This window comes from Notamacropus eugenii, chromosome 3 (genome assembly GCF_028372415.1).
Source record: "Notamacropus eugenii isolate mMacEug1 chromosome 3, mMacEug1.pri_v2, whole genome shotgun sequence".
Classification (NCBI taxonomy): Eukaryota; Metazoa; Chordata; class Mammalia; order Diprotodontia; family Macropodidae; genus Notamacropus; species Notamacropus eugenii.
This window is the reverse complement of record NC_092874.1, coordinates 56,173,486-56,201,480: the sequence shown is the minus strand read 5'-3', so window position 1 is coordinate 56,201,480 and position 27,995 is coordinate 56,173,486. Positions and strand designations below refer to the sequence as shown.

General features: G+C 37.7%; 1 protein-coding gene across 1 annotated transcript in view; it reads left to right on the top strand.

The window, feature by feature from the left end:
- Positions 1-25,346, top strand: part of ITGA8 (integrin subunit alpha 8) — a 206,316-nt gene extending 180,970 nt beyond the window's left edge. The window contains 3 exon segments of the mRNA XM_072651615.1: positions 3,080-3,181; positions 18,434-18,556; positions 21,666-25,346. Of these exon segments, the coding sequence (XP_072507716.1) occupies positions 3,080-3,181; positions 18,434-18,556; positions 21,666-21,752 (312 nt within the window). The 3' untranslated portion in view covers positions 21,753-25,346.
- Positions 25,347-27,995: the final 2,649 nt, after the last annotated feature.

The window sequence follows — 27,995 nt, the reverse complement described above, 5'->3', positions numbered from 1 at the left end:
CTAGTTTGAGTCCACATAGAGAAAAGGGGAAATAGTGAACCATAAAACTGGAAACATAAGTTGGAGACGGATTGTGAAGGAATTTGAATGCCAAAAGAAGAACTTCAGATTTTATGCCATAAGTCAATAGAAGCCATCAAAGGATTTTGGATAGACAAGTGGCAAAATCAGACCGTGAATGAGATGGCATTATATAATGCAATTCTGATATTAAAAAAGACTATGAAATCAGAATCCTTAGCTTCTCCAGTGTGTCTGTCAGAGCGATTTATAAGATAATTATTTATTTGTTAGAAAATGGATTGCAACCTCCAAGTATATGTGAAGTAAAAATCATGGGCAAAGTTGTTCTAACTATTATACATTGAGAGCATGATTGAGTGACTTAATAAGATCAGTCTTTTCCAGACAGCAAACAGCCAAGAAATTGGAAATAAATCACTAAAATGATCACAGGTCCAAAGCCATGGAATAGTGGAAATAGCATAAGACTGGGAGTTCAAATCTGGTTTTGAATTTAGGTTTGTTAACATTAATCCAGTCACTGTCCTCTGGGTCTCAGTTTCTTCATTTTTCAAGTGTTATGTGAGATTATCTTTAAGATCATTTCCAGCTCATGAATGAGGTAAATTATCCTATAAAGATAAATGCTTGAATCAAGTATTCTTAACCTGGGGTAATATTTTAAATATTTCTTTCCAAGCAATTTAAAATAATTGTTTTTAACATTTTTATAACTATGTGTCAATATAATTGGTTTCTTTTGTGATGCTGCATGTTTTATTTTATGCACTTATAATTATTCTGAAGAAAGTTTCCATTGGCTTTCTCAGACTGCCAAAGGGCACACGCGCACACACACACACACATACACACACACACACACACACACATACACACACACATACACACACACAATTAATGAATTAATAACCTTTGGGCTAAATATACTATTAGCTTCAGGGTTTACACAAAAAGTATTATAATCTAATCTCATGTCACAAGGCAATAAAAGAGAAAATGAGCTTAAATTATAGGAATGTTGGGGGGAATATTTATTTAGATCCTAGGAAGATATTGTGGATTTTGGGGTTGATTAAACACTGAAAAACAATGTCTACATAGAAATATTGTAGGGTTTCCACTCTTAGGGGTGGCTTAGGTAGATGGATGGACAGAAGGATAGATGGATGAATAGATAGACTGGATGGATGAATAGATAGCCTTTTTCAGAAAGATTATTCTTTTCCCATTTGATAGGAATTCAATAAGTTCCTTTTACATTAATTCTTACAATAATAAACACTTGTACAATTTTATGGTGCTCAGTAGTAGCTTATCTTTATCCACTAGGAGACTTTTATCATTGTTTACCTACTTAAGATAACAAACATTTTCAAAAGTTTCATTTAAATACAAAACAAACAATATCGTGCTATAGCCAAGTAGCCATTAAAGTTTCAGTTCTGGAAGCTTTTGTTCCTTACTGCATTTATTTGAAAATAATAAATTCTTTATATCTTTTTAACCTGTTTTAAACTCAGACTGATGCTTTCTGACTTTTCTTCACTTCCAATCAGTCTTTAAGAGATTTAAAATTTTTTTTTTAATATATCAAAACAGCTGTTATTTGGAATCAAGAAATGAACCACTCCAGATAAAAGAGTTTTTTTGGATTGCCAAAACCTGCTGCAAACCTTTCTCATTTTAAATTTTAGCTGTTTTTAATGAAAAATTTTCTTAGTTTCCTGCCTTCTTTTTGTACTGCTTCATAGATGTAACCAGATGGTCATTGCTTAAATGAATGATATTCACTGCCATGCCACATTCAACTCTATTTGCAACTAATTCAACAAGCTTAGTCAATTTTCTTCTTTGTCCCAAAGTATTTGCTGTTTACATCTAATCCTTCTTGCCATTTCTAATCTCTAAATTTCCGCTAGCTGCCATTGGGAATCCTCCTCTCTCTGAATTTCACATTTTATTGACTTGTTTTCCCTTTTGCTTTTTGGGTTTTGGTTCCCATGCAGATGGAATATTGATAATGTTCTTGAAGAGGCATTCTAAGGGTAGTCTTTCTACATCTTAATGGCTACATTCTTGGCAAGCCCAAGTTCCCAAATGAGCATCAACTTCACAGAGAGAAATTTCCTTAATAACAAAGTTTCTTGGAGAATGAGGAATTGTCCATATAGCCCCTGCTGCTAGACAACTGGGACCATCTCTCCTTCCCAGTTTCCCAATAGATCCCAAGCCATTTACCTGAATCACCAGGTAATCAGGGCATTCCTTTGCTGACTGGAGAACCAGCCAATATGTATATGAACTATCTATTAATCTGAGCTCCTCTAAGCTGTTTTTAGCCCTGTCCACTATTCAGAAATCATTAACCACTAGAAATATGTTTTTACTACTTTTTACTTCTTACTTCAAAGCCATTCTAAATGCTTGAGATTACTTAAGAACAACACACACACACACATACACACACACACACACACACACACACACACACAGCTTAAGGACAACAGATGTTTTACTGTGCCTTAAAAAAAAAAAGCTTTTGTCCTACTATGTGAAAGTTCAAAGCACTATACTCTATTTCCAGATGATCATTTAAAAGGATTATCAGTATGTCAAAACATTCTATTTGTGGGGAAGAGGTATTTTGGGAGCACCTAACAGGACAGAGTTTGCTGAAATTATCTCATTGATTTATGCTATCTTTAATATAGCCATCATTTTCCATTACAGCATGCCATATCCAAAAGAGCATAAGATTCTTGAGTCGGAAGACCTGAGTTCAAGTTCTCACTCAGCCACTTTACTAACCATGTAATTTTGGGCAAATTACACTATCTTTCTAAGCCTCAGTTTCCTGATCTAGAAGTAGGTAACATACCACCCACCTTATGGGGTGGTTGTGATTACATAACTTTGTAAATTTACAAGCTCTACCAAAATGTTAAGTTAATATCATGAGCATCTTGAAAAGTATAAGCAGCTGGGTAAATGCCAGTTTATACTTTGTGATTTTTATATTTTAATGCAGTTTAATAATCTTTCTTTTTATTTTTAGAGAAAAAATGACCCCTATTCACTTGCTTCCATTGTGTCCTTTGAAGTTAAGAAGATGCCCTATAATGACCAGCCAGCAAGACTCCCAGAAGGAAAAGTAGCAGTAAGTATCATACTGAAACCTCAGCTTCCACAAATGAATCAACAGCCATTTTGGTTACTCTACTTCATGTGAGCATGATTATATGCAAGGGTCTCTTTGGATCAATCACTGCTTTCTTATTTAAGTAGAGAAATAACCTAATTACTTTTTATCTGATTTTATGAAATGTCATGCAAACCTCTTCTAAAATTAATTTTCCAGGAATCCTTTCCTAATCCTGGTGTGGGAAAGACAGAACTAGTATCTTCTCTGCCTTCAAATCAGTTATTGACTCTTTATTAAGTAGCTGGTGTGTGAATGGAGTTAGGAAAATGAATCCTGCCTCGGGCAGCTATGTGTCCTTAAGCAAAAACCACTCAGCCTCAGTTTTCTCATCTGTAGAGTAGCAATGATAATAGCACCTATCTCACAGAATTGTTGTGAAGACCATATGAGATAACATAGGTAATGCATTTTGCAGAACATGAAGCACATGTTTGATTATTTTTCCCCAGCACCCTCCACATGGCAAATCTTTAATAGGCAGTTACTAGAGCTGAAGTCAGAGGGCCTAGATTCAAATTCTGGCATTGAGGAGCCACTCGATGGCATAGAGCACTGGTCCTGGAGTCAAGAGGACCTCAGTTCAAATCCAGTCTCAGACACTTGACATTTACTAGCTGTGTGACTTTGGGCAAGTCATTTAACCCTGATTGCCTCACCCAAAAAAACCAAATTCTGTCACTGACGTTCCCTATGTAAACTTGACCAGAGTCATTTCCCCTTTTTGGCTATCTGATTTTTCTTTGATAAAATGAGAGATTTGGACTGGATAGTTCCATAGGTCCTCTCCAGGTCTAAAACCATGACCTTATGAATTAAACTTTTCTGTACTATTACGGTTTTGTTTTAGATAATGAGTTGAGTGTGTAATATTGGTGATCTGATATCTATACTATTGCTATGATAGTGGAATTATTCTATTACAATAGTAACTGATAGAATTGAAATCAATTACCAAGGAAGAATCTAGAGAGCTGAATTCTGGCCCAGCTGAGTCTATAGATTGGATGCATTACTTAGTCTTAGGATTCTCCCCCTCTGTCCTCTACTCACCTAAAGAACTTTCTTCTTGTCTTATACAAGTGTAATACTGCTAGGAAAAGCCAACTTTGGCATGGTGGAGAGGTCACCATTGCCAAGTCTTTTTTCTCACAGCTGTAATGATCAGAGCCAGGAAACAGGAAAACACGGTGAGGTCCAAAAACTCATTCCATGGTCATCCAACAAATAAATACTTGTGACCTTTGACAGGAGCTCTTACTCTTGAACTACTGCTGTTTTTGAAGGAAGAAAGTTTTAAATAGATGTTAGTATCTTACCAGTAGTGTGCTAAAGCTGGCTCTTACTGGGTCAGGAGAGCCAACTGTTAAATTTTCAGCGTGAGCATTTATACTTCAGAAATCAGCAAATGCTACAAATTATGGCTTGATTTTTTTGTTATTATGATCGTAAAGACTTAAGAATGGGATACAGAAAATGTTAATAATGCAGATTAAACTTAACAGCATGTTCTAAATACATTTATTTTTTTCTAGAGAGCATGTTGGTAAACTTTTACAAGCACACCCTTCTTAGCCCACTTGCAGTCTAAGACAAGGCAGAGTAGTTTGGTGGAAAGTTTAGTGGATTAAGCCTTAGAAGTCCTAAATTTAAATCCTGTTTTTGGCATTTGTTTACCTGTGTGATCTCAAAAAAATCAGTTATCTGAAGATGATGACCATTTTTCATACTTGGAAACTCTTAAGCTTGGGGTTGTCAACAGTGTAACCATTAAGATGTGAAAAGACTACTTTTAGGATGCCTCTTCTCAGGCCTCTTCAAGAACATTATCCATGGGCATAAAAAAATATTCTTCAGGAAGCCTAGTCTCTGGCTACTGTCTACAAAGGAAACAGAAAGGCAAAAGCCACTAGATATTTGATGGGCCACCTGAGAAAACATAGGGAGCTTGCCATGTGTTTCTTCTCTAAGTGGTAATTAATTGCCCCTCACAGAGAGGAGAAGAGAAATTCTCCCCCTAATGAAGGCCCAGTCTGCTGAACAGAGTGAGGCAGGCAAATAGCTTACTTTTATAGACCATGGAAAGAGTAGCACTCCAGAAAAGGGTTTATTCTCCTAATTCTCAAGTTGCCAGTTATCTTGAAGGCAATCTTAACTGCTAGGAATCAACCAGCAGAGTTCCTGTGTTTTCTCAGCAAGTTGCCAGTACCCATGCCCATCTCCATGGGATGCGCCCTTCTGATGTTTCCATACAAATGTCCCTGCCCCTGTAATTTCATCAGGTTGATTGGGAGACTCAGAATTGATGAAGGGCTCTCCAATCAACCTCACACCACCACACCATCCCCTACATGGAAGTGTATCAGTAAGCATTTCAACATATACAGAGAGGCCTGCTAGCACAAGTTTTTTGATCTGCTTTTCTAAAAAGAAAGGCAACTTTTGAGGGGTTAACAAATCTCCTTTAATCAAGCACATATATCATTCACTTAGTTCAGGAAATCAGCAGACAGTACTTCCAAACTGTCTGATATAAGCAATGCATATATCACAAATCAATAGACTGGTCCATCTGTCTGACCACAGTTGCCAGAGAGGGAAACACCAACGTCTGAGTTTTCAAAGTTGGGGGAGTGTCCTTAGTGGCTTCCTAGAATCTCCTCTGGCACACAAAGCTTCTCCTAAAAACTAAGTCTCAAAGTAAAACCTCATCCTCAGAGTATTTATATTGTTTTTAGAGCCAGAGGGCATCCCAGCCCTTGAGAACCAGTGCCTCATTAACAAAAGGTATAGGCCTTCCTACAAATCCTCCCTAATCAAACTCCCTTTAGCAGGCAGGCCCATTAATGGTTGGGGAAGATCTTTAATCACATTAACAATACAAATATATATACTGTTTCTAGTTAAAGAAATTCGTGTTTCTGTACTTTACTTCTAGTAAAGACTCTTGGTTGATAAAGGCAAGATTCAATCAGAGGCACTTGATTATACTAAAAAACAAAAACAAAAACAGCCAAAGATCCTACTTTGCTTGCCCTTACAGAAAGGTAAATTCAGAGACAAAGAAGGAGAATGTGTTTTTTTCTCTGTGTTTTATGCTAAGTCAACTAAAGCTTGTCTGGATATATCATTTTAGATTTTTACAAACTGATTTTTAAAAATGCATATTGGTATTTTGGAGCAAATGCCTCAGCTCCTCATTCAGCTCACTTTTTTTTTTTGACTCCCAAATGCCTACTGTCTTTTGATTTATGATCAGACTAGAAATCAGAGTTGGTTTTGATTTTTAATGTTGAGTATTCATTCAGAGGATTTTAAAGCCTGCAAGTTCCAAAAGACAGAAATTGTAGCTCCTTTGTTTTCGATCAGCATGTGCCCAATAACGGAAACACATGTTGTAGTGATCACCGGCAATAATGCTGCACCATCTGGGGGAATCAGCCACAAGCGATTGCATGCTGTTCTCACAAGTCTCAGATGGTCTACGCAGTGATCAAATCATCATCCTTCCCCCCCCCCCCCCCCCCCCCCCCGTCACAACAGATAGAGAGAGGAAAAAAGGGAGCTCATTATTTGATGTCAATGATTTACTACCCAATATCTGCAAAGGTTATTGGGGCAACATTGAGGAAGAGGAGTGATTTCTGGTTCTCCAATGTCTGGATGGCCCATGAAGCTGTTTCCAGGCTCAAGCTGGATATGGGCCATGTGGGAATATCCCTTCAGTGTTATGAATTGAAAGAATTCTGCTTTGAGCTAGCAAACAGAAGAAAGAAAAAGGTCTTTGCTGCCTCTGAGAGACATTGTCATTCTCATTTTCCAAACAGACCAGCTTTCCTGAAAGTGGGGAGGAAGCATTTACTCTAATGTGTGGTGTGCACTAGGGTTGATAGGTTGAAGACAAGAGCTCCAATCCCTACTCTGCCAAATGCCCTTTTGTGTGTACCCTTGGGCAAGACACTTAACCTCTTGGTCTCCTCCTTTGTAACATGTAACACTAATATTTGCTTGTCTCCCAACCCTCTGGTAGGGATTGATTGGTTAGTCTGCACTCCCTTTTCAACATGGTCATAATTTATATATTTTCTGTGTGCTACATAGACTTCATAGTTGAAGAAAATGACCCTTTGTTTGCAACTATCCACTCTCTGTTTTTAGCCACTGAATCCCTCATGCAGTCTAACATTTGTTATGGTGCAGGGTGAGAAAAGAGGAGGATTAAGTCTACAACTGGAATCATCACAAATGACAGTAGAAGTCATTCAGCATTCCCTTTAGCACCCTGATCTCTGTGCTTCAGTGATTTCATTCCCTGTCACCAAAGTAGAATTCATCAGGTAGCGTCAGGGAGAAAGATCCATGTCTTTGGTAGAGTTCAAAAGCAATTACTTATACAAAAGAAATTCTTCTCTTTAAAAACTATACAATTAGAATATGGTCCCCAATATGAATCTAAGATTCAAAACTAATCATTTTTCCCAAAATAAGAGTTGAGACAGGGGCAAATAAACACTTGTGCTGAGGTCAGAGGACCAAGGTTCAGATGTTGCTTCTGATCCTTATGTATCTCTGACATCACGCAATTCACCTACAAGCCCTGAGCTTCAGTGTGTTTATCTGGAAAGTGAGGCATTTGGTCTTGATATTCTCTGAGGTAATTTTTACCTCAAGATCTGTATTCCTCTGTGTGTATATGCATGTATGCATATATTCACATATATATGCACTTGTGTGTATTATGTGTGTACATACATATAAACACATGGGACATGAGTCCAATACATTTGGAGATACTCTAGAAAAATGAAAAAAGAAAAACCCATTGATCTAACAATGCTCTTCATGATACTTTACTTTTTGTTCTGTTTTAATTTCCTAATAATAAAAGGCTGTATTTATATTTATTGATACATTATACACCTGTATCCATGCATAATTTATACAAGCTTTTATATTATGTCTATGGTAGATATGTAAATATTTATATATACATATGTACACATATATGTGTATAGATAGCTATGACTCCTTGACCCCTACCCTTATTTCCCACCACCAGAGAAAGCAGGAGAAAAATAAAGATTAAATGTGGTATAGTGGATAGACCATTGTGTAGAGGAAGACCCAAGTTCCTATTCTCACCAACATTTGCTAGATATGTGACTGTAAGCAAATCACATATCATCTCCGAGTATCAATTTCCTTATCTATAAAATGAGAATAGTAATATCTATGGTACCTTGGCTACAGGGTTGTTGTGAGACTTAACAGTTAGTGAATTGTGAGAAACATAAACATATATACACATGCACACACATATGTATTTGTGTATATAAAATCATGTATAAAATACATATGTATATTTATATATGCATATTGATATATATATACACATATATATGTACAAATACGTGTACCCATAGAACACTTTTAAAACAGAGCTTTATCTAAATCAATGTCCTTTGCAGTTAGTATTTATGATCATTATCATCTTTAGGGGCTGTGGTCGAAGGTCAGAGAGTCCAGCTAAGATGGCTTTATAACCTTAAATTTTTACCTGGACAAAGTCTCCTAGTCAGTCCTCCTAAATGTCTCACAAGCCTCAAAAGCTCCACATGTCCATATAATAGAATGCATTTTTCCCCCTTAAACTCATTTCTCTTCCCTGCTCTAGTAGAGGGCACCATCATTCTTCCAGGTCATCCAACTTCACAACTGCAGTGTCCTTCATCCTTAATTGTTTACTCCCTCACATCCTTCTAATCAAATTAGTTGTCAAATCTTTTTGATTCTATGTCAACAACATTTCTTAGCTCCATCTCTTCACTCACATGACCACAAAGGCTACTGCCCTGTATCAGTAAGCATCCTGATATACACAAGGGGGCCTGCTGTACAGGTTCTTAGAACTGCATTCATAAAGGAAAGCAATTTTCAAGGGGTTGGTAATCACTTTAATCAAGCACATGTATCATTCCTTTAACCAAACACATATATTATTCACCTAGTTCAGGGGAGTCAGCACCCTGAACTTCAAAGAAAATACAGAGAAATTAAAGGTCAACAGATAAGGCTTCCTCTGCCTGACCATCAACAGACAGGTCCAACTGTTTGACCATAGTTACCAGAGAGGGAAACACCGACATCTAAGTTTTCCAAGCAGGAGTGGGGGTGACCGCTCCTTGGAGGCTTCCCAGAGTCCTCACCTGGCCAAACAAACACATCTAGTAAGCCCCAAAGTAAAACCTCAACTCAGAGTATTTATACCTTTTTTAGAGCCAGAGATCATCACAACACTTAAGAAACAGTGCCTCACTAACAAAAGGCTTGGGCCTTCCCACAAGTCTTCCCTAATCAAACTCTCCTTAATGGACAGGCCCATTAATGGGTGGGGAAGATCTTTAATCAGGTTAAAATAATTAACAATACAAATACTTATACTGTTTCTAGTTAAAGAATCTCTTGTTTCTGTACTTTACTCCTTGGAAAGACTCTTGATTGATAAAGGCAAGATTCAATCAGAACCACTTGATTATACTAAAAAAAAAACCCATGAAAGATCCTATTTTGCTTGCCATCACCGGCCCTCGTACATCGCTGTTCATCTAGTCTGTTGCAAAAACCTCCTCATTGCTCTCCTTGCCTCTAGCACCTTAGCCCTTCAAATCATTCTCTGCAAGTGCAGATACAAAATGTCAACTCCTAAAGCAGAGTCCTGAGCATGTCACTGTGGCTCCCTATTCCTCTAGGATCAAATACAAATCCCTTAGTTTGCTGTTGAAAGTCCTTCACAATCTGACTCTGATCTCTCTGTCAGTGTTGCTTATACATCACTACTCCTCACATACTCTACATTTTACTTGTCTTTATAAAGACTGTCTGTCATGCCTGGAATTCTCTCTTTCTTTCCTACTATCCTTTGGAAGTTCCATCCTCCTCTCATTTCCTCTTCACCTCCTCATTCTCGTCCTCCTCCTTTTTCTTTTTCTCTCTCTGTTTACACACACACATGCATACACACACACACACACACACACACACATATATATACATATAGTATTTTTAATAGTATACATTGTGTATCACTCTCTTAGAACGTAAGCTTCTTGAGGAAAAAAGTTGCTTTGCTTTTGTCTCTTTATCCTTAGAACCCAGAATAGTACCTGGACCCACATAGGTCCTCAATATGATTGTTGAAGGGAGGTGAATTATAAAGGGGGAGACAGGGAGGGAGGGAGGGGGAGAGAGAGAGAGAGAGAGAGAAAGAGAGAGAGAGAGAGAGAGAGAGAGGAAAAGAAAAAGGGAGAGAAAGAGAATGAGAATAAATCCTCTAGTACATGGGCTAGGGGAAAGGATTGCATATTTTAAAATGCAAAAATTAAGGTGTTTTTCAAAGTTCATCTTTTTATGAGAACGATCCCAATTTTCCTTATATCAAGTGGCTGCTAAAATCATCATCCTACCCAATATTACAGGCTGTGCTTTTCTTACTGTAATCATGATGCCTTGGCACACTTTTTTTAAACATCCTTGTAACTCCCAATAAAATCTGTTTATACAAGGCTTTTGTAGCATGTAAATACATATGTCACTATTAATTATGGCTACAAACACAAGGAAGCTTTTTACCTTCTATGTTGGTATTTTGTCAAAATATACAAAAACATATCGTAAATGTCTGATGATAAAATGAGGTCATAATAAAGTTTTATTTATGATCTTTTTAACCCTATTTGTTAAACAAAAAGATTCAAAGTTTGATGAAGGGGAGATTAAATGTGCATGATTTAGTAGCCTTAGGAGAAAATCTAAGCTACTTATGGCTTTATATTTTTAAGGGGCAAGTAAATATGTTAAGTTAGTTATTTAGGTCTCATGCAGAATTTTTAAATAGCCCAGTTTCTAGATAAAGATAGAAAATCCCACTACGTATTTAGCTGGCAGTGTTCAGTTTTTTTCCTCAAATTTTCAACTCCATTCCTTCATTGAACTTCAATTTGCCTTCATGCAACAGTGTTAACAAGACATCACCCCAGTGGGAAGTCGGCAGGTCTTTCATGAAGCATGGAGGAGGAGTATCAGTGAGGATGCTGATTATGATGCTGAGGAGCCTTACTATCAGTCTGTCCTTGGAGTCTTTTTTAGCACCAACGTTATTGATGAATCTACCCTGTAACGTTGTTCCTTTGCCACTGCAACCAATAAATCCCATTGGACAGGATCCCAGAAAAATCTGCCTTGATTGTACTTCATGGTGTTTTACAGCAAGGTTTCACAATAATTTTAATCAAAACAATAAGAACCATAAAAAGCACTGGAAAGGTCTTGATGCTTAAAAGTGAATTTTTATGAAGATGATAAAACTGATCAAAAAGTATATTTGTTGATCTGCAAGCATTTATTAAGTTGTTTTGGTGGTGGCAAGTCATGTACAACTCTTTGTGATCCCATTTGGGGTTTTCTCAGCACAGATTGGAGTGGCTTGCCACTTCCTTCTCCTGTTCCTCTTACAGATAAGGAAACTAGGGCAAACAGGGTTAAGTGACTTGCTTAAGGTCACATAGCTAGTAATTGTCTGAGGCTGGTTTTGAACTCAGGAAGACTTATCTTCCTGACTCCATGCCCTGCTTTGCATCTACTGAGCCAATTCTGGAGGACAAAACAGCCCTTGCTCTCAAGGAGCTCACATTCTAACGGGAGAGACAACATGTAAATAATGAGGAACATACAAAAGTAGGATAATCTGCAGGCACTATTAGTCAGTTCTCAGAATTAATGATCAAACCTCCATCGTTACTTACCCATTGGTCATCCCAATTAATTTCCGATGTTCCTGTCATACATCAGGAAGGGACAAGCTCTTGGTGTAGAAATCCTCTCCACCCTGACAGAGCAGCAACTTACCTCTATCTCATGGCCTGAGAGAGTTGGATGGGACACTGAATGGGTAAATAATTTGCTTAGGGTCACATGTCTGTTATTCCTCAGAGGAAGGGCCTGAATCCAGGTCTTCCTGACTCCAAGGTTGGCCATTTCTCCTTTTCCCCGTGGTCTCACACTTCATTATATAAACTGAGCAAAACTTCTGCTTGTAGGGCATTGGTCTCTTGGACAGGGTTAAGAGGGATGGGCACAGGAACCATTATGCACTTTCTGCAGTTTCCCCAATGCCTCTAACTTCTTTGGGGGCTCCTGTCTTTATAGCCAAGGTAAATGGCAGACCTAGCTCTTACGATAATGATCTCTTGAACTTTTTTCCTTTCAACATGCATGTAGATTTCAAGGCCTCATTTCATGTGGACAATAGAAATCAATTTCACTGAGTGCTGAACTTAATCAGCTTCCATCTGCAGAAGGCCTGTCCTGCCATGTGCCTCTTCCATAGTCCCAGAAAGTACTCTTTCTCCAAGATTTGTCTGTGATTTACCTAGTCAATCACTGGAGGGAAGGGGAAGGGAATAAGTCTTTATATTATGCCTAATTTGATCCTCGCAATAACCCTGGGAGGTGCTGTCATTATCCCCATGTTACAGTTGAGGATACTGAGGCAAACAAAAGCTAAATGACCTGTCCAAGATCGCACAGCCAGTAAGTGTCTGAGGACAGAACTGAATTCAGCCCAACTCTCTGGGTCCCTTTAGTGAGAATGAAAGAAAAACTCAATTCTGAGTAGCTTTTTCTTTCAGCAGAGAATGATTTTATGTATTTGTAAAGTAAACAAACTAGCAACTACACCAAATACATGAATGAGTACTCAGGCAAGTGAAGAAGCAAACAAGGCCCCCAGGTCCTGGTGCAATTATGCTGAAGCTCAGAGGGAATGTAGAAAGCCTTTCATCTCCTGCACAGATGTCATATGGATTACCTCAAACTTCAGAAGGCATGAGCTGAGGCCTGGGATGAGGACACTTGAGGAGGGACAGGTGAGGAAGAGTATGAAGTAAGGGAATGAGCTCATTCCTAGTCATCTCATTAAGACTGGGCAGGTCCGGATCTTGGACTGAAGAAAGCATTGGCACATGGAGAAGTTTAGAGAATCTGGCTCCCTAACTGACTCTAGATTAGGATGCTTTCATCTTCTCCATCTTCTCTTAAGACCCTCACCTCAACACTAGGAACAGAATGCTACCAAAATATTTGTTTTTTTCTCAACAGAACTGCCATTGCTGTGGTATCAGAAGCTTCCCTTGAGGAAATTTCCTCTACCAATAAACTTCCTCTCCCTGCTTTGCATTTTATAATCTTTAAGAGTTCCCTGGGGCACCAAGATGTTAAATACCTTGTTAAAAGTCACAAGGCTAAATTGTATCAGCTATAGGACTGGAACCTGATTCTTTCTGACTCCAAAGACAGCTTTCTGTGAAGACTTATACTCTCTCTCCAAAATCTTAAGTGGCCTTTTAAAAAGTGTGGCTCTTGCTTGTCAAGTTTTAGAAACACTTCATCAGACTCTACAATTCCCAAATTGCAATGAAACTCATCAAAGTATTCAATGTTGTTGTTCAGTCATTTTTTAGTAATGTCCGGCTCTTTAAGACTCCATTTGAGGTCTTCTTGGCAAAGATACTGGAGCGGTTTGCCATTTTCTTCTCCAGGTCATTTTACAGATGAGGAAAGTGAGGCAAACAAGGTTAAGTGACTTGCCTAGAATCACACAACAAGTACGTGTCTGAGGCCGAATTTGAACAAAGGAAGATGAGTCTTTTTTACTCCAGACCAAGCACTCCATCCACTCTTCCACCCAACTGCCCCAAGTACACAATGGACTCCTTTAAATCTATTCTTTCACCTCTTATTAAGAAAAATAACAATTATTTCTTATCTTAATTTCTTGTGAATGGATTGCTTACTTGCTAGCTTACTAAACTGTGACTTGAATAAGAAATAGTAGGGTTCTTCCATGAGATAATGAAGTAAAATTCAAAGAAGAAGAATGACCAGGTCCCAGTCTCACCATAGAGCTTTTATTAACAAATGGTTGGTGAATTTCAGCCACGTGTCAGGAGTTACATAGAACATAAAATTAGGCATGAGGTTGGACTTTACAAACATTTGCAAGGATCCTTGGGATTTTCGTTGCAATTTTGTTTCTATGATAGGTCACAGAAATTGGAATAGATGATCTTTAAGCTCCCTTCTGACCCTAAAAATCAATTAAAGTAAATTCAGCACATTTACAGGACACAGTGTTAGGGCCTGGGGAAAATATGACACTGAGATCTTGCCTTGCTGCCATAGAAGAGTGCACAGAATGCTGGATCTGTAAGCAGAAGCCCTGAGCTCAGCTCCCACCTCCAACTTTGCTACCTGCCTGACTTTGGGTGAGTCTCCATTTCAGGGCTTCAATTTCCTCCTCTAGAAAATGGCAGTATTGGAGGAGATGACCTAAGGTCCCTATCACCTCAAAATTTATAATCTTAAACTAGGAGAGATCAAGAATACCCATTCAATAACATTCTAACATAAGCCATGCACAGGCAAGAGCTTTTTTTTTCTTTGGTATATAATAGGCATTAAATAAATGCTTATTGAATGGAATTGAATTAAGTTCATTCCATTAGGTCATGATACATATGTAGAGAAAAAAGTAATACAAATGAATACAAAAATGAATTAAAGAGATGTGAAGTACCATCAAAGGTCTGCAAGACAAATGCCAGGAGAGCCGATGAGACTTGATGGAGAAAAAGGTGAGGTGTGAGCTGGATCTTAAAGGATGGGTACTAATTTGAGATGGGGATAATACATTTCAGGCAAAGGAAAGTGTCATCAAAGGCAGAGAAGTCAAATATGGATGATGGAAAGCAGTCCAATTTGGCTGTCATGTATAGCATACATGAAGAAGAATATGATCTTAGATCTAGAGCCAGAAAGAATTTCAGAATCTTCTAGTCTAATACCTTTACTTTACAGATGAGTAAACTGAGGCCCAGAGAGTTAAAGGGAATGTATAAGATGAGACTTGAAGGCTAGGGTGATACCAGATTTCAAGGGCCTAGAATGCCCACTATAATTGTGTATCAAAATAATTGGCAGATTGAGGCCAGAATGTATCAGAAATAAGATTAGAACCTGAGTCTACCCAAATCTCACAGAACCATGGTGACTTCAGGTATCTTTAAAAATACTACCTAGTACCTTTCCTTGGGATATTTAAGAATATAACAATTATAAGCTATGTCATGAGTCATAGTCACCTAAAGACGTATGAGAAAAATAATTTTATTAATTCCTCACACACATTCAAAGTAATGACTTTGGGCTGCAGAACCTAGCTCCTTAGTAGACCATATTTTGGTTCCAAGTATCTATTTTGAGATACTCAGGCATTTTTACAAATAATCAGCATTCACTTGATTGGTGGCTACTTTCCCAGGAGCACCAAATGTGTTGTATTAAGACAAGTGGGTGATATGCAAGTTTCATTTCTAAGAGTTATTATAAAAATGATTTACTTACCCAGGAAAATTAATAGCAAAAATTAAAAAAAACCAAAACAGTGAGTTAGATTAGTAATAAAAAAAAAATGCCCCCTTCAATTTTCAAAGTACTTCACATAACTTATCTTATTATAGCCTCACAACATTTCTGTGAAGTGGAAAATTTTCTTTTTTTCTATCCAAGACCTATGATTTCATTGATATGGAGAAATACCAGTGATGAAGCTTCCTGTAAGAATGCAGATCCTCAACTGCTTGCACTTTGGAGTTTTGGAAAGTTATCTGAAGCACTGAAATTTCAAGTGATAACCAGTATGTCTTAGAGATTATAAGACTGGTCTTCCATCCCCTATGCCATATGTAAGGAGATCATTATCACAGAACCACCAAATTTAAGACCTGGAAGGGATCATCTGTAGCCATTTAATCCAACTCTTGAATTCTCACTATGAAATATCTGTCCCTAAAAATTTGCTAGATCCTAGGTATACTATATTCATCATATTTCTGTCATCTGCTAAGTTAATAAGCCTGTCCAAAACAACAACAAAAAGGGAACAAGGTTACTGTGGCATGAAATATTCCAGCTTCTACTTAAAGAAAAACCTCCAAGAAGGAGGAATCCACAACCTCTTGGAGAAGCCAGTTCTACTTGAGTACATCTCAAATAGATAAGAAGTTTTGTTTTGTTTTCTGGGGGAAAAAAGTTCAACTTGTCTCTAAGGTCTTGGTTCTGACTTCCATAGTCAAAAAGAACCAATCAGATCCTTCTTCCACATAATAGCACTTCAAAAAATTGAACATAGTTACTTTGTTCCCCTCCCCCAGTCTTTTTTTTTCCTCCAGATTAAATATCCCTAATTTTTTGTTAACTGATCCTCATATGGCATGGCCTCAAGGCCCTTTAGCACCCTGGTGGTCCTCCTGTGGACACTGACCAGCTGATCAATGTCTTTATTCAAGTGTGGTGCCCAGAACTGAACACAGTACTTCAGATTAGATATGATGATGACAAAGTACAGTGGGACCATCACTTCCCTGTTCCTAGATCCTGTTTCTTTGAATGCCACCCAAGGTAGCATTGGGTTTTTTTGGCTGCCATAACCATACTACTGATTCATACTGAGTTTGCAGTCAGATTTTTTTCAGAAAAGCTGCTTTCCCATCCTATAGTTGTGAAGTTGATTGTTTTGTGTCCAACTGCAAGACTTTATGTCATCCCTAATGAATTTCACATACTTAGAGTGATTCTGATAGAAAGACCTTTCTTAATCTTGATCATGTTATTTTAGGATACTAGTGTCAAACTCAAATAAAAACTAGGGGGGAGGAAGAGACTAAACCATACATAAGGATTCTTGCAGGCTGCATATTGACTTAGAAAATTACATATTAACATTATCCATATTCTGTTTTTTTAAAATTTTGTCAAGTATTTCTCATTTACATTTTAATCTAGTATGGGCCACACTTGGTAGTTTTATGGGCTGTAAATGTGGCCCATGGGTCACATGTTTGACTCCTTTGGTCTAGTGTGTTCGCTGTCACTCCCAGCTTTGTGTTGCCTGAAAATATGATTTTCTCCAGATCATTGATAAAATGCTAAAGAACACAAGTTGAATTATGTATATCCCCCTGAAGACCCCAGTGGAGGCCTCACTGGAAGTGACTTCAACCCATTAACAGCTACTCTTTGAGCCCAGTCATCCAACCAGTTCTGAATTGATCTGATTATGTTAATCATACTAAATATCTCCATCTTCTTGATCAGAATTATATGAGAGACTTTATTAAAGGCTTCGCTAAAATCAAAGTCAGTGGTTCTTGACCTTTGGACAAGCTGGTAAAGTCTATGGGCTGTCTTCTCAGAATACTTTGCATTAACATAGAGTCTCAAAGGGAAACAATTATATGGAAATACAGTTAACAAAATACTTTTTAAAAAAGTTTACAGACACCCTGAAATCTATCCACAGACCACAGGCTAAGAACCCTTGCTCTAGGTAAATGATATCCTTAGCATTCTCCCCTTCTACTAGTCTAGCAATCATATCAAAGAAAGAAGATGACATGAGTCTGGCAAAGTCTAATCTTGATGACATAAGGTTGGTTCTTTATAATTAATACTTCCTTATCTAGCTGTTATCAGACATCCTTTTAACTATCTGTTCTAGAATTTTCCCAGGAATTAAAATCAAATGCACAGTTACTAAACGTGAGAGGAAAGATTTTGACCCAGTTCTATCTGCTTCAATTTTCAGCACTCCATTCCTTTATTGTAGGACACATTGAAGGAAGCCAGATGTTTTCTCAAGAAAGGCCTTTAGTCTATGTAGGATAAACTCCTTGTCATCACAAATGTGGAACTGGGCCCTGGCAGTCCCATTGTCCCATGAAGTCTTTGTTCCAGTTCAGAAGGAAATGATGCTTAAAAGTGAATTGGATAGGCTGTTGTAGGCTGGTTGGTTGTTCAGCAGTCTGAGAAACATGGGTCCACTCTAGTGTTTCAGTGATGACTGATAACAACCCACTGAAAGCTTACACTTTCCCTTAAGGGGGATAACAAGGTAACCACAGTAATTCCTGAGCTGGCTTTTTACACTTCGTGTTCTTGGAAAGAATCCAATGGCCAGCTTACTTAAAATGAATCCTGCTATCCCACTGTTTCACTTGAGCTCATGATTCTTCTCTGGCATTGTTGGCTGATCCCTGCTTCCTTGCATGAACTAATTTTTAAATTAAAGTTTATTTGTCTCACTTTTCATTTCAGATTAGAACATCAGTCATCTGGGCAACTCCAAATGTCTCCTTCTCTATCCCATTGTGGGTTATCATATTAGCCATCCTTCTTGGATTACTGGTACTCACTCTTTTGACCTTAGCCTTATGGAAGGTAAGTCTTTGGGTTTTTATCATCCTCCCCCCTTGCTTTGGTCCATACAGTGGTGAAACTGTCAAAAAATTTAGAAAGACAGTCACTGCTTAACACTGAACTCTTGTAATCCTTGACTCTTCAGAAAAGCATAAAAGGAGCCTTTATTATGTATCTTGTTAGCTTTGGCAAATTTAATATGCTTGTGGAACTGATATTTAAGAAGACTGCTGCGGTTTAGTGCCTGCTTTCATGTTGAGAATTTAGTTGTAAATGAATTGTGAGAGAACTTGACTTCATTATCCAAGACCAGGCATCTCCTTTCTGCAGTGCTGAGAGGGATGATATCCTAACCATGACATTTTCTTGTGTAATTTACCTCCATCCTTGGTTTTTTGTTGACATGATCCTGTCCCTAATGTTTTGAAGATTTTAAAAGCAGTTAAATAAGCATCTTCAGTACAGAACAATTTGGATGTGATCCTTTCAATGTCCCTTAGACCAACAAAGTTACAAATTTAGTAACACTCTTCAAACTGCAATGTTGTTTTTTTAGATGTGGATACTTTTAGCCTGTGTCACTATTAAGCAATCTCAGATTTCCATTCTTCTGTGTATTTTATCGTGATTTACTTCAGCGGTCTACAATAGGAACTAATTTTTGGCAGGACAGTCTGCACCGATGCCAAGTTCTGTCTCGATTTACTTTCCAAAATAGAAACGCCATCACAAACACCACTACTATGGCAATAACTGATGCAAAGCACATGCCAGCTGATTTCGGTCTGTTCTAGGTGCCTTACAAATACAGCATATACACTTTTAAAACAACAAACAGCACGTCAGTGGGAGGTCTTTGCTTAATTTAGACCCAGCCAGAGGGGACAACATCCATGTCTAATCCTGACCTGAATAATGGCCTCTCTCCAGCCTGTCAGAGATTGATAGAATAACTGGATCCTTCACCACTACTACTGCCTAACTACTATGACCCCTAACAATTATCTCATGTTCATTGTCTGTGGGCAGCTCACTTCTTATTTCCTGTGGACTTTGGAGTTTGTCAGAAAGGGAATTCCCCCCAAAAAACATTCTACCAAGATTATAAAAATGAGCCAAGTAGTCCATTGTCTTGATGAACAATATTTGCTCATATCTTCTGCTACCCTGTGACATAAGGAGGCTATTTTCAAACCTATACAAATAGCCTTTCTATTGTGCTTATACTTACTAGCAATAATATTTGCAGAGACTGAGCATTGGATTAAGGTCCTGTATCAACAACCAGATAATTGACAGACATGACATTTAAATTTGCATGAGAAAAAAAAGAAAAAAGAAAGCTCTAGTTACAAACTAAACCAAACAAACTAGATGGGGAAATAACAAAATATAAAAATTTGGATTCCCCTGAACAGTCCTGTAGAAGACCTTCATATAGAAGTGAATATAGCCTCCTGGAAAAGGCACTGTTTGGAAATTCAGTGAATATAGCTGCAAACCTTCTCTTACCACTAGATTGCTATATGATTTGTAGTGGGAAAAGTCCAAGAAGTCTAAGGATCTGAGTCAAATATGAACTTGGGCACTTTTTTTTTTCTGTTTCTGGGCTTAACTTTTCTGAAAAAAGAAAGAAGTTTGGGCCAGATGATCACGAAGGTCAAGTCTATGGCTAAGACAACAAGTCTAATTCTTCCCTTCATACCCTGAAATGTACGTTCCATTAAATGTGGGTGAGAGAAGCCTACAACCAAGCCAACAGTAGGTTCCCAGGGAGGTTTATTCTTTCTAAGCAAACAGTCAATAATCAATCATTTTGCTCATCTTCAAGAACAAGGAGCAAATCAAATAAAATTAGTGGGGGTTTTGCACTTCTCCCATAAAAATATATTTGGGTCTACGTGGGGCTCAAATAGACCTCAAAATCCAGGAGAAGGAATGAAAATCAAAGGACTCCTCTACTGCTACGTTAGTCCAAAAATGGGGGATGGTAAGATGAAGAAGAAAGAAGTTATTTTTTTTCCACTACACTGAAAATCCAAACCTCAGAATGGGCTTCCCCTCCATAGGTAGATGGCATACAACTCTCCAGCTGATAGCCTGGAGAACAGGAGGAAGGAAGAAAGAAAAGAGAAGACAGGAGGGGATGAGTGAACAACTGCCCTAATAGTCAGAATTATTGGTTCAAGTTGTATCTCTGACCCATACTAACTGTATGATCCTGGTTGAGTCACTACCTCTTAGTGTCCCCCAAGCAATCTCTAAGACAAGGGTTCTTTACAAAGGGTCTACGAACCCCTAAGGGTCCATGAATGGCTTTCAAGGGCTTCGTGAACTTGGATAGGAAAAAAATTACATCTTTATTTTCACTAACCTAGTTGATGTTTAGCATTTCCTTCAATTATTTAAAAACATTATACAAAAAAAGAAGTGTCCTGTTCTATGACTAAAAGTTGCAGGAAAAATATGATTAGGGGCAGCTATGTGATGTAGTAGATAGAGCCCTGGTACTTAATAAATGGTTATTATCAATTAATCTCTTTATCTCCATTGATAGAGTAGCTCCCTGATTGCTTCCTATACTGATAAAATCACAAACCTGATCTAAATATGAATCATATGTGAATGGATGTATATGCACATGTATATATGCATATTTGTATGTACATATATTAATTAAATAGCTTAAGTGGAAAGTTTTTATAAATATTGTATAAATATAATATGTAAGTTTATAAATATTTTATAAATATTCAAGGTAGTACCAGGTAGGGCTATGCTGGTAAATATTTAACAATCAGGTCTCAAAATAGCAAGACACACTTTTAAGTTTAATCTGCATTATTAATATTTTTTCATCACTTTTTAAAGTCTAGACAACCAAGAAAACAATAAATCAAGGCCTGATTTATAACATTTGCTGATTTCTGTTGTGGAAATTTAACAATTAAGAACACTAAAAATTTAACAATGACTCTTACAAGATTGGTAATAGCTGACTCCTTCAGAGCCCTGCTACCAGGCATGTAGGACTCCACTTTCACTGAAGGATCCATACTATTTTTTTCAGCTTGGAAAAGTCTTTGTCTATATATCCAATTGTCTTTATTTTTTTTTTTTTTTTTGGTAGTGTGGATTCTTTGACCGAGCAAGACCTCCCCAGGATGATATGGCTGATAGGGAGCAATTAACAAATGACAAAGTTCCTGAAGCATGAAAAAAAAAACCAACACCAACCCCATTCAAAAGAGAGAGATTGAAACCAGCCACCATGGAACCAGTGGGCACCATGTGGATGCCTTTTGAATTCTCCAGTACTTTGGAAACTCAACATGTGATGAGCATGATCCTTTTGGGGAAAGACCTTCATCAAAACAGACCCATCAATGGGGAGAGTTGTTGTTTTGTTCCCTGATGTTCTAGATTTGTTAGTTACTTAGGCCTGTGCGGAATGGCTTAAATTACTTTCTAGATAAACCCAACTTAAGGTGCAAGGATGAAATTCCTGAGTGGCTGTAGCATCTAGAAGGTGAACTCGTGCACAATCCTTCAAACACTACTGTATCAAGCAGACTATTCAACACCTCCCTATGGAAAAGAAACATTGCTTCTGAAACTGTGGCTCAGGGAGACAAGCAATATGTTGTTGGTACTGTGAAAGTACTTTTTAAAGCTACCAAGAGAAACTTGTAAGTGGGGGTAGTGAGTTATTTATTTTTTCCACCTCTGTAATTTGACATCTGGGATGTCAAAGGACCCATTTACCAGGATGTCTTTACCCATTTTTGAAAATCATTTGCTCAGATCACAAAAAAGAAAAGTACATTGTGCAAAGATATCATCCCACAACAAAATGCTTCTTTAGAGGAGTGGCAGAATGTATACAATATTTTAGAGAGAAGAGAATCAGTTCTAAGACTCAGTTGCATATTAAACTCTATCTTCTTGTACCCGTCACCATTAGTTTCATATACACCATCCAGGGAGGCATGGTTGCCTAAAGGAACGTTGCCAAATGCTGCATTTTTTTTGGATTTTTTCCCTTATATTTTCAGTTATACCAGTTCATAATATGTCATGATGCTTCAAAAACCTCTCTTCATTGTGTGTGTGAGTGCGTGCTTAAGTTATAGTAACACATCAACATTTCAAAAATTCTTTCCTTTGGTGTAAGAACTGCCTCCAACTCCTTAAATCACAACTCTGCTTTCGTAGACTGTTTTCTTGAGTTACTTGGATAAAAACGTTCCTCACTTGATGGCCACCATCCCAATAATGAGCTTTTCCGTGTTTAGTAAGGCTAGCCCTAGGATGACATCAACACCATCCTTGTCTATGCCTGTGAACAGTCTTTTTAGCTTGGCTAAAGCTGTCAGATTTCTACTATTGTGGCCTTTGAGAAACCCAGTTCACCTCCAAGCCAGGAAGAAGCATCATAGTATGACTTCAGTGAAGATATTTTTTACTCTTTTTTAAAAATCTTTATTAAGTTAATAGTAAGTAATTTTAAAACGCCCACAACACTACTTCAGTAGTAAAGTGGATTTCATCATCATAGGATTTACACCATTGGCAAGGAATAGTAAATTAATGGGGATAAATAAACAGTCCTCATAGACTGAATATTTCAGTATATTTGAGGAAGGTTTGGAAACAACAATATTGGTGTTTTTTCTTTAAATATCTACTTTTACTACCAGCTTGTATTAGCAACTTATAGAAAACATGTATCAGCCATGAATAAAAAGGAAGCGTAAAATAACGCAGACCTGGTATAAACATAGGAAAAAAATTATCTCTTTAAAAAAATTCTTTAGAAGTTATAACTTTTTCAGTTAGATCTCCAAATTCTATGTACTTTTTGCTGTTCACTTTTGAAGTTAGCCTGGTTAGCTTCTAATATCAAAGAACCCTTTTATTAAGCTATTTTTTTGTACTCATTTTGAATTGAATGCCCACAAAAAACCTGATTTTTAAAAACCTACGTATAAATACTCTATAATTATGTATAATACTGTCATTGATAAACTAGGATTAACCAGCCAAATTAATTCACATCATCTGCACAATTTTGTATTATTTTTTATTATACTGAAATATCACTTTTAAGAAATACAAATTTTACGTGCAATACTTTGTATACATATGTATCTGTAGCTTGTTTACACTGGCATTAATTTTTTGTTTGTTTTCTAAGAAGAAAAAGCCTTTTGAAATATACTGATGAAACAAGTATAACAGACAAGGTTAACAGAAAGCCTTGAGTTCGCAATGCAGTTGGAAAATTTGTATCACAGTTTGAACAATCACACATTATTTGAAAGACGAGCCAAAGTTGCAGATACTAAATTTAAAAAAAAAATCATTCCTCAGCCTGGCAGGGAGCCGTTTGGCTACAGCTGTAAAATTTCTTTAGAAATCAAATGAGAGGCACATGGAGTAGTGCACTGTTACTTTGAGCAGAAGGTTTATTTCCTATGTCTCCTGCCTTGTAGATTCAACTCTCCCAAGGTAGTAGTCTGGAGAGCTCTACTGTCAAGAATTTAGTTTCCAGTGCTTATAGATTAAAATCACAATGGTGTTAAGGATTTTAGGTGTCAATTGTAGTCTCGGAGTCTTTATTTAAGGGTTCTTCTCTGATGAAATGCCTTCTAGAAACAGGGACTCTTGACCTAAGACCATCTACATCATGTGAATGCAAAAGTGCATCTCCACAAGTGTCTGCCTCTGTGCCTGGCATCCCACCCTAGATACGCTTTCTTTTAACTACAGAAAGCTTTTCTGTCTCCAAGGACCCTTAGGAAAATGTAGATGCTAGGAGGAGTAACACCTTGGGAGATATTTCTGATATCTAAGAGTAAGGCCTTGGCTAAGTCTTCCGGCCTCTTTGGGATTCATTCATTTCATCTGCAAAATAAGGAGACCCTATGGCTAAGCAATAATAATAATAGCTTCAGAGTTTACAAAATGCAATACATTATCTCATTTGACCCTTACAACTGCTCTGTGAGGTCAACTGTACACATGTTGTCACTGTTTTAGTGATGAAAAGTTGCCCTAAATCACATACGTGAAAAAGCAAAGATTAAGCCTGACTCTTCTGGTTTTCACTCCAACTCTATGGGGCCTCCCAGCTCTGACAGTCTGTGCTTTTGTGACCGAAGACACCCTGAGAGATGGTAGAACTGCCAGGAGAGGAGAAAAATGCTTGGAAAGAGACATAGGAGGGAATTGACTTTGCTATGGACTATCACTACTCAAAGCACATTGAAAGCCTCTTAGTGGCAGATGAACACTGATGTTGAAATGCTCTGCCTCCTAAGGACTAGACCACAGAATGGCATCATGGGTATATGTGGTCCTCATTTGCCCCTTCCAGATATGGAAATGAATGAAGCCAGCATAGAGAAAGAGGATCAGACGAAATGATGTAAAACAAATCAGCCCAGGATCACATTTACTGGGCATCCATTCCCTGCACAAATAGACTGAATGATGAATAATTTTCCCTATTATAGCAATGTCAGTGGCTTGAAAATCTGTAACATGCTTGCATATTACAATTTTCATACTTTTTTTCACTCTTGTAGGTAACTTGAAGGCACAAAAAATGGGCAGATTAAGTTTTATAAACTTTGGAAAGCCCATAAACATGAAAATTCAATAGTTTGCAAAGCAATAAGCAAACACTACGTTGCCACTGAAACCCCATTCTAAGAATGCAATCACTGTTAAATAGATATGTGTATATTGGCTAAGGTTTCCATGTACCTATTTACCTTGTCACAAATAAAATACCAGGTGAAAAACAGATGGCGTGTTTGATGTGCTTTGTCTCATATGCAACAAATAACTTTACATTAACACACATTTCATATTGGTTTTTATACCTTCATTGGAGAGATTTCATGTATATTAGGCATTCAACATAGAACAACATATTGTGTTGGCCCCCACCTCCAGGAGACTGGATGATGGACCACCAACTTTCACACAAACTTAACACAACAAAATTCACCAAGATGCTTGTTGAGCTCTCTGGGAACCAATAAAAATACAGTTGGATGCATCCTAGGCTTCAGGCTACAGTCTCCAAGATTTGGAGAGTTCCATTGCTCAGTAGCAGTCCAAGAGATGTATGTCAGTTAAGGCAGTTCTTAAGGGACTCTCCAGAGCATCATGGTCCAGAACAAACTAATTTTTCCAGCACTGGACTTTCTTGAAATCCCTCGAAGGCTTACTAAAATGTCGGACAACAGAGTGTTCATGTATACTAATAATTGTACCTAATTCATATCATATTATTACTGTCTTCTGGGAACTAATCTGTTCCAAAGTGTCCTTCTGAATGCCAGTTAGAATTAAATTGCTTGTTTCTGTGCATGAGATATTATAATGCATTATGTTGTATGGGATCCCATTTGGTAATAGAACAAAATCACAAGCCTCATATATGCTTATGACAACAGTGAGTTCAGAACAGCAGGCATACATAAGGTATGACTGTGCTTACTAGTTCTAATTTCCCCCCAAAAAATACCATCTGCCTGACACACTGCCTTTTGGAATTGTTTATGAGTTCTTTATTATTTATGATGGTTGGCAAAAATCCATATGGAAATCTAACCATATACTTGTGCCTCTTGACAATAAAAAATGTCTTGAATTTAGCTTATGTAGGCACTTTGATACAACACATTAGGAATGTTCTTAATATCTCTAGGCTATTGCTTATTTTGATTATGAGGTCTGTTGTACTGAGTTAAGTCTTCAGCAAATTGTACTTTTTAGAGTTTGGTGGGGATGTTTTTTCTAAATTACAGAAAAGAACCATCTCAGTTTCAAACTTTGACATCAGCATTTACCAAATGTTAGCATGAAATATGGAAGTATTCCTGCAAGCTACCAGTATCTCATACCAAATCCTTGAGAAAGACATTCTCCTCTCCATCATATCTCCACCCTCTGAAATCTGACTTTTGGCTTTGTCATCCAACTGAAGCTGATCTCTCTAAAGTTATCAAGTATTCCTTAATTGCAAAGTCTAATAATGGGCTTATTTATGAGTCTCCATCCTATTTGAACTCTCTAGTCTTTGACACTTTTGATTTCTTTCTTCTCCTAGACAAGTCAATAGGTGTGTCAATAAGTCAACGGCACTCCCTATGCACCAGGCACTGTTCTAAGTGTTGGGGATACACAGAAAAGTCAAAACCAAAAATACTGCAGTCTTTTAATCAAGACCTCACACTCTAATGGAAGAGACTGCGTTTTTGTGATGTTATTCTCTCCTGATTCTCCTACATTCCTGACTGTTCCTTCTCAGTCTCCTTTAATGAATCTAGACTATGCTCCCTACTTGTGAGTGTCTCCCAAGACTCTGTGTTGGTACTTCTTCTCTTTTTCCTTAGCAATAATATCATCAGGTCTTGTGGGTTCAATTATCCTCTCTACATAGATGATTGCCAGATCCAGCTGTAATCTTTTTCCTGAGTTCCAGTCTCACTTCACTACCTACCTATTGGTCTCTCAAATTGATGTCCCATCAACATCTTTAACTCTACATGTCCATTAAGAAAACTCATTATCTTTCCACTCCAAACCCCACCCTCCTTCTGAATTTCTCTACTACTGTTGAGGGCTCCACCATCTTCCCAATTACCCAAGCTAACAACCTCGATGTCATCTTCAGCTTTTTACTCATGCTCCCTCTATATCCATTCTGTTGTCATCTTATCATTTCGACTTTCGCAGCATCTTTTGTAAGTATTCCTTTCTCTCCACTCACATAAGCCACACCCTTGATTCATGTCTTTAACACCTCATGTGTAGTCTATTACACTAGCCTATTGTCTCTAGTTTCCCTATCTCAGTTCTCTTCCCACTCTCATCCATCCTCCATTCAGCTGTCAGTGATTTTCCTAAGCACAGATCTGACCATGTTGCTATGCTCCCCTACTTAACAAATTCCAGTGGCTCACTATTACCACTTTCTCCCTCCCCTCCCCATCCCTCATATCAAATAGAGAATGATCTGTTTGGCATTTAAAACCCTTCCCAACCAGACTTCTTAATATCTTTCCTATCTTCTTATACTTTTCTCTCTTCCACTTGCTTTATGGTTCAGCCATGCTGGCCTCCTTGCTGCTCCTTACAAGCAGTACTCCATCTCTTGACTCCAAGTATTTGCATTGGCTGTCTCCCATACCTGGAATGCTCTTCCTCCTCACTTCTATCTCCTGGATTCCTTGGATTCCATCAGGACTCAGGTCAAATTCCACCTACTGCAAGAGGCCATTCCCAGCCTTCATGATCACCACCATCATTAGCTGCTCTGAGATTCCACTCTTTTTATCTTGTATCTAGATTTTTACTTGCATGGTATATCTGTCTTACTCTATATCACTAACATTTAAAACCATGCCTGGCATACGCTTAGCACTTAGTAAACGCTTGTTGA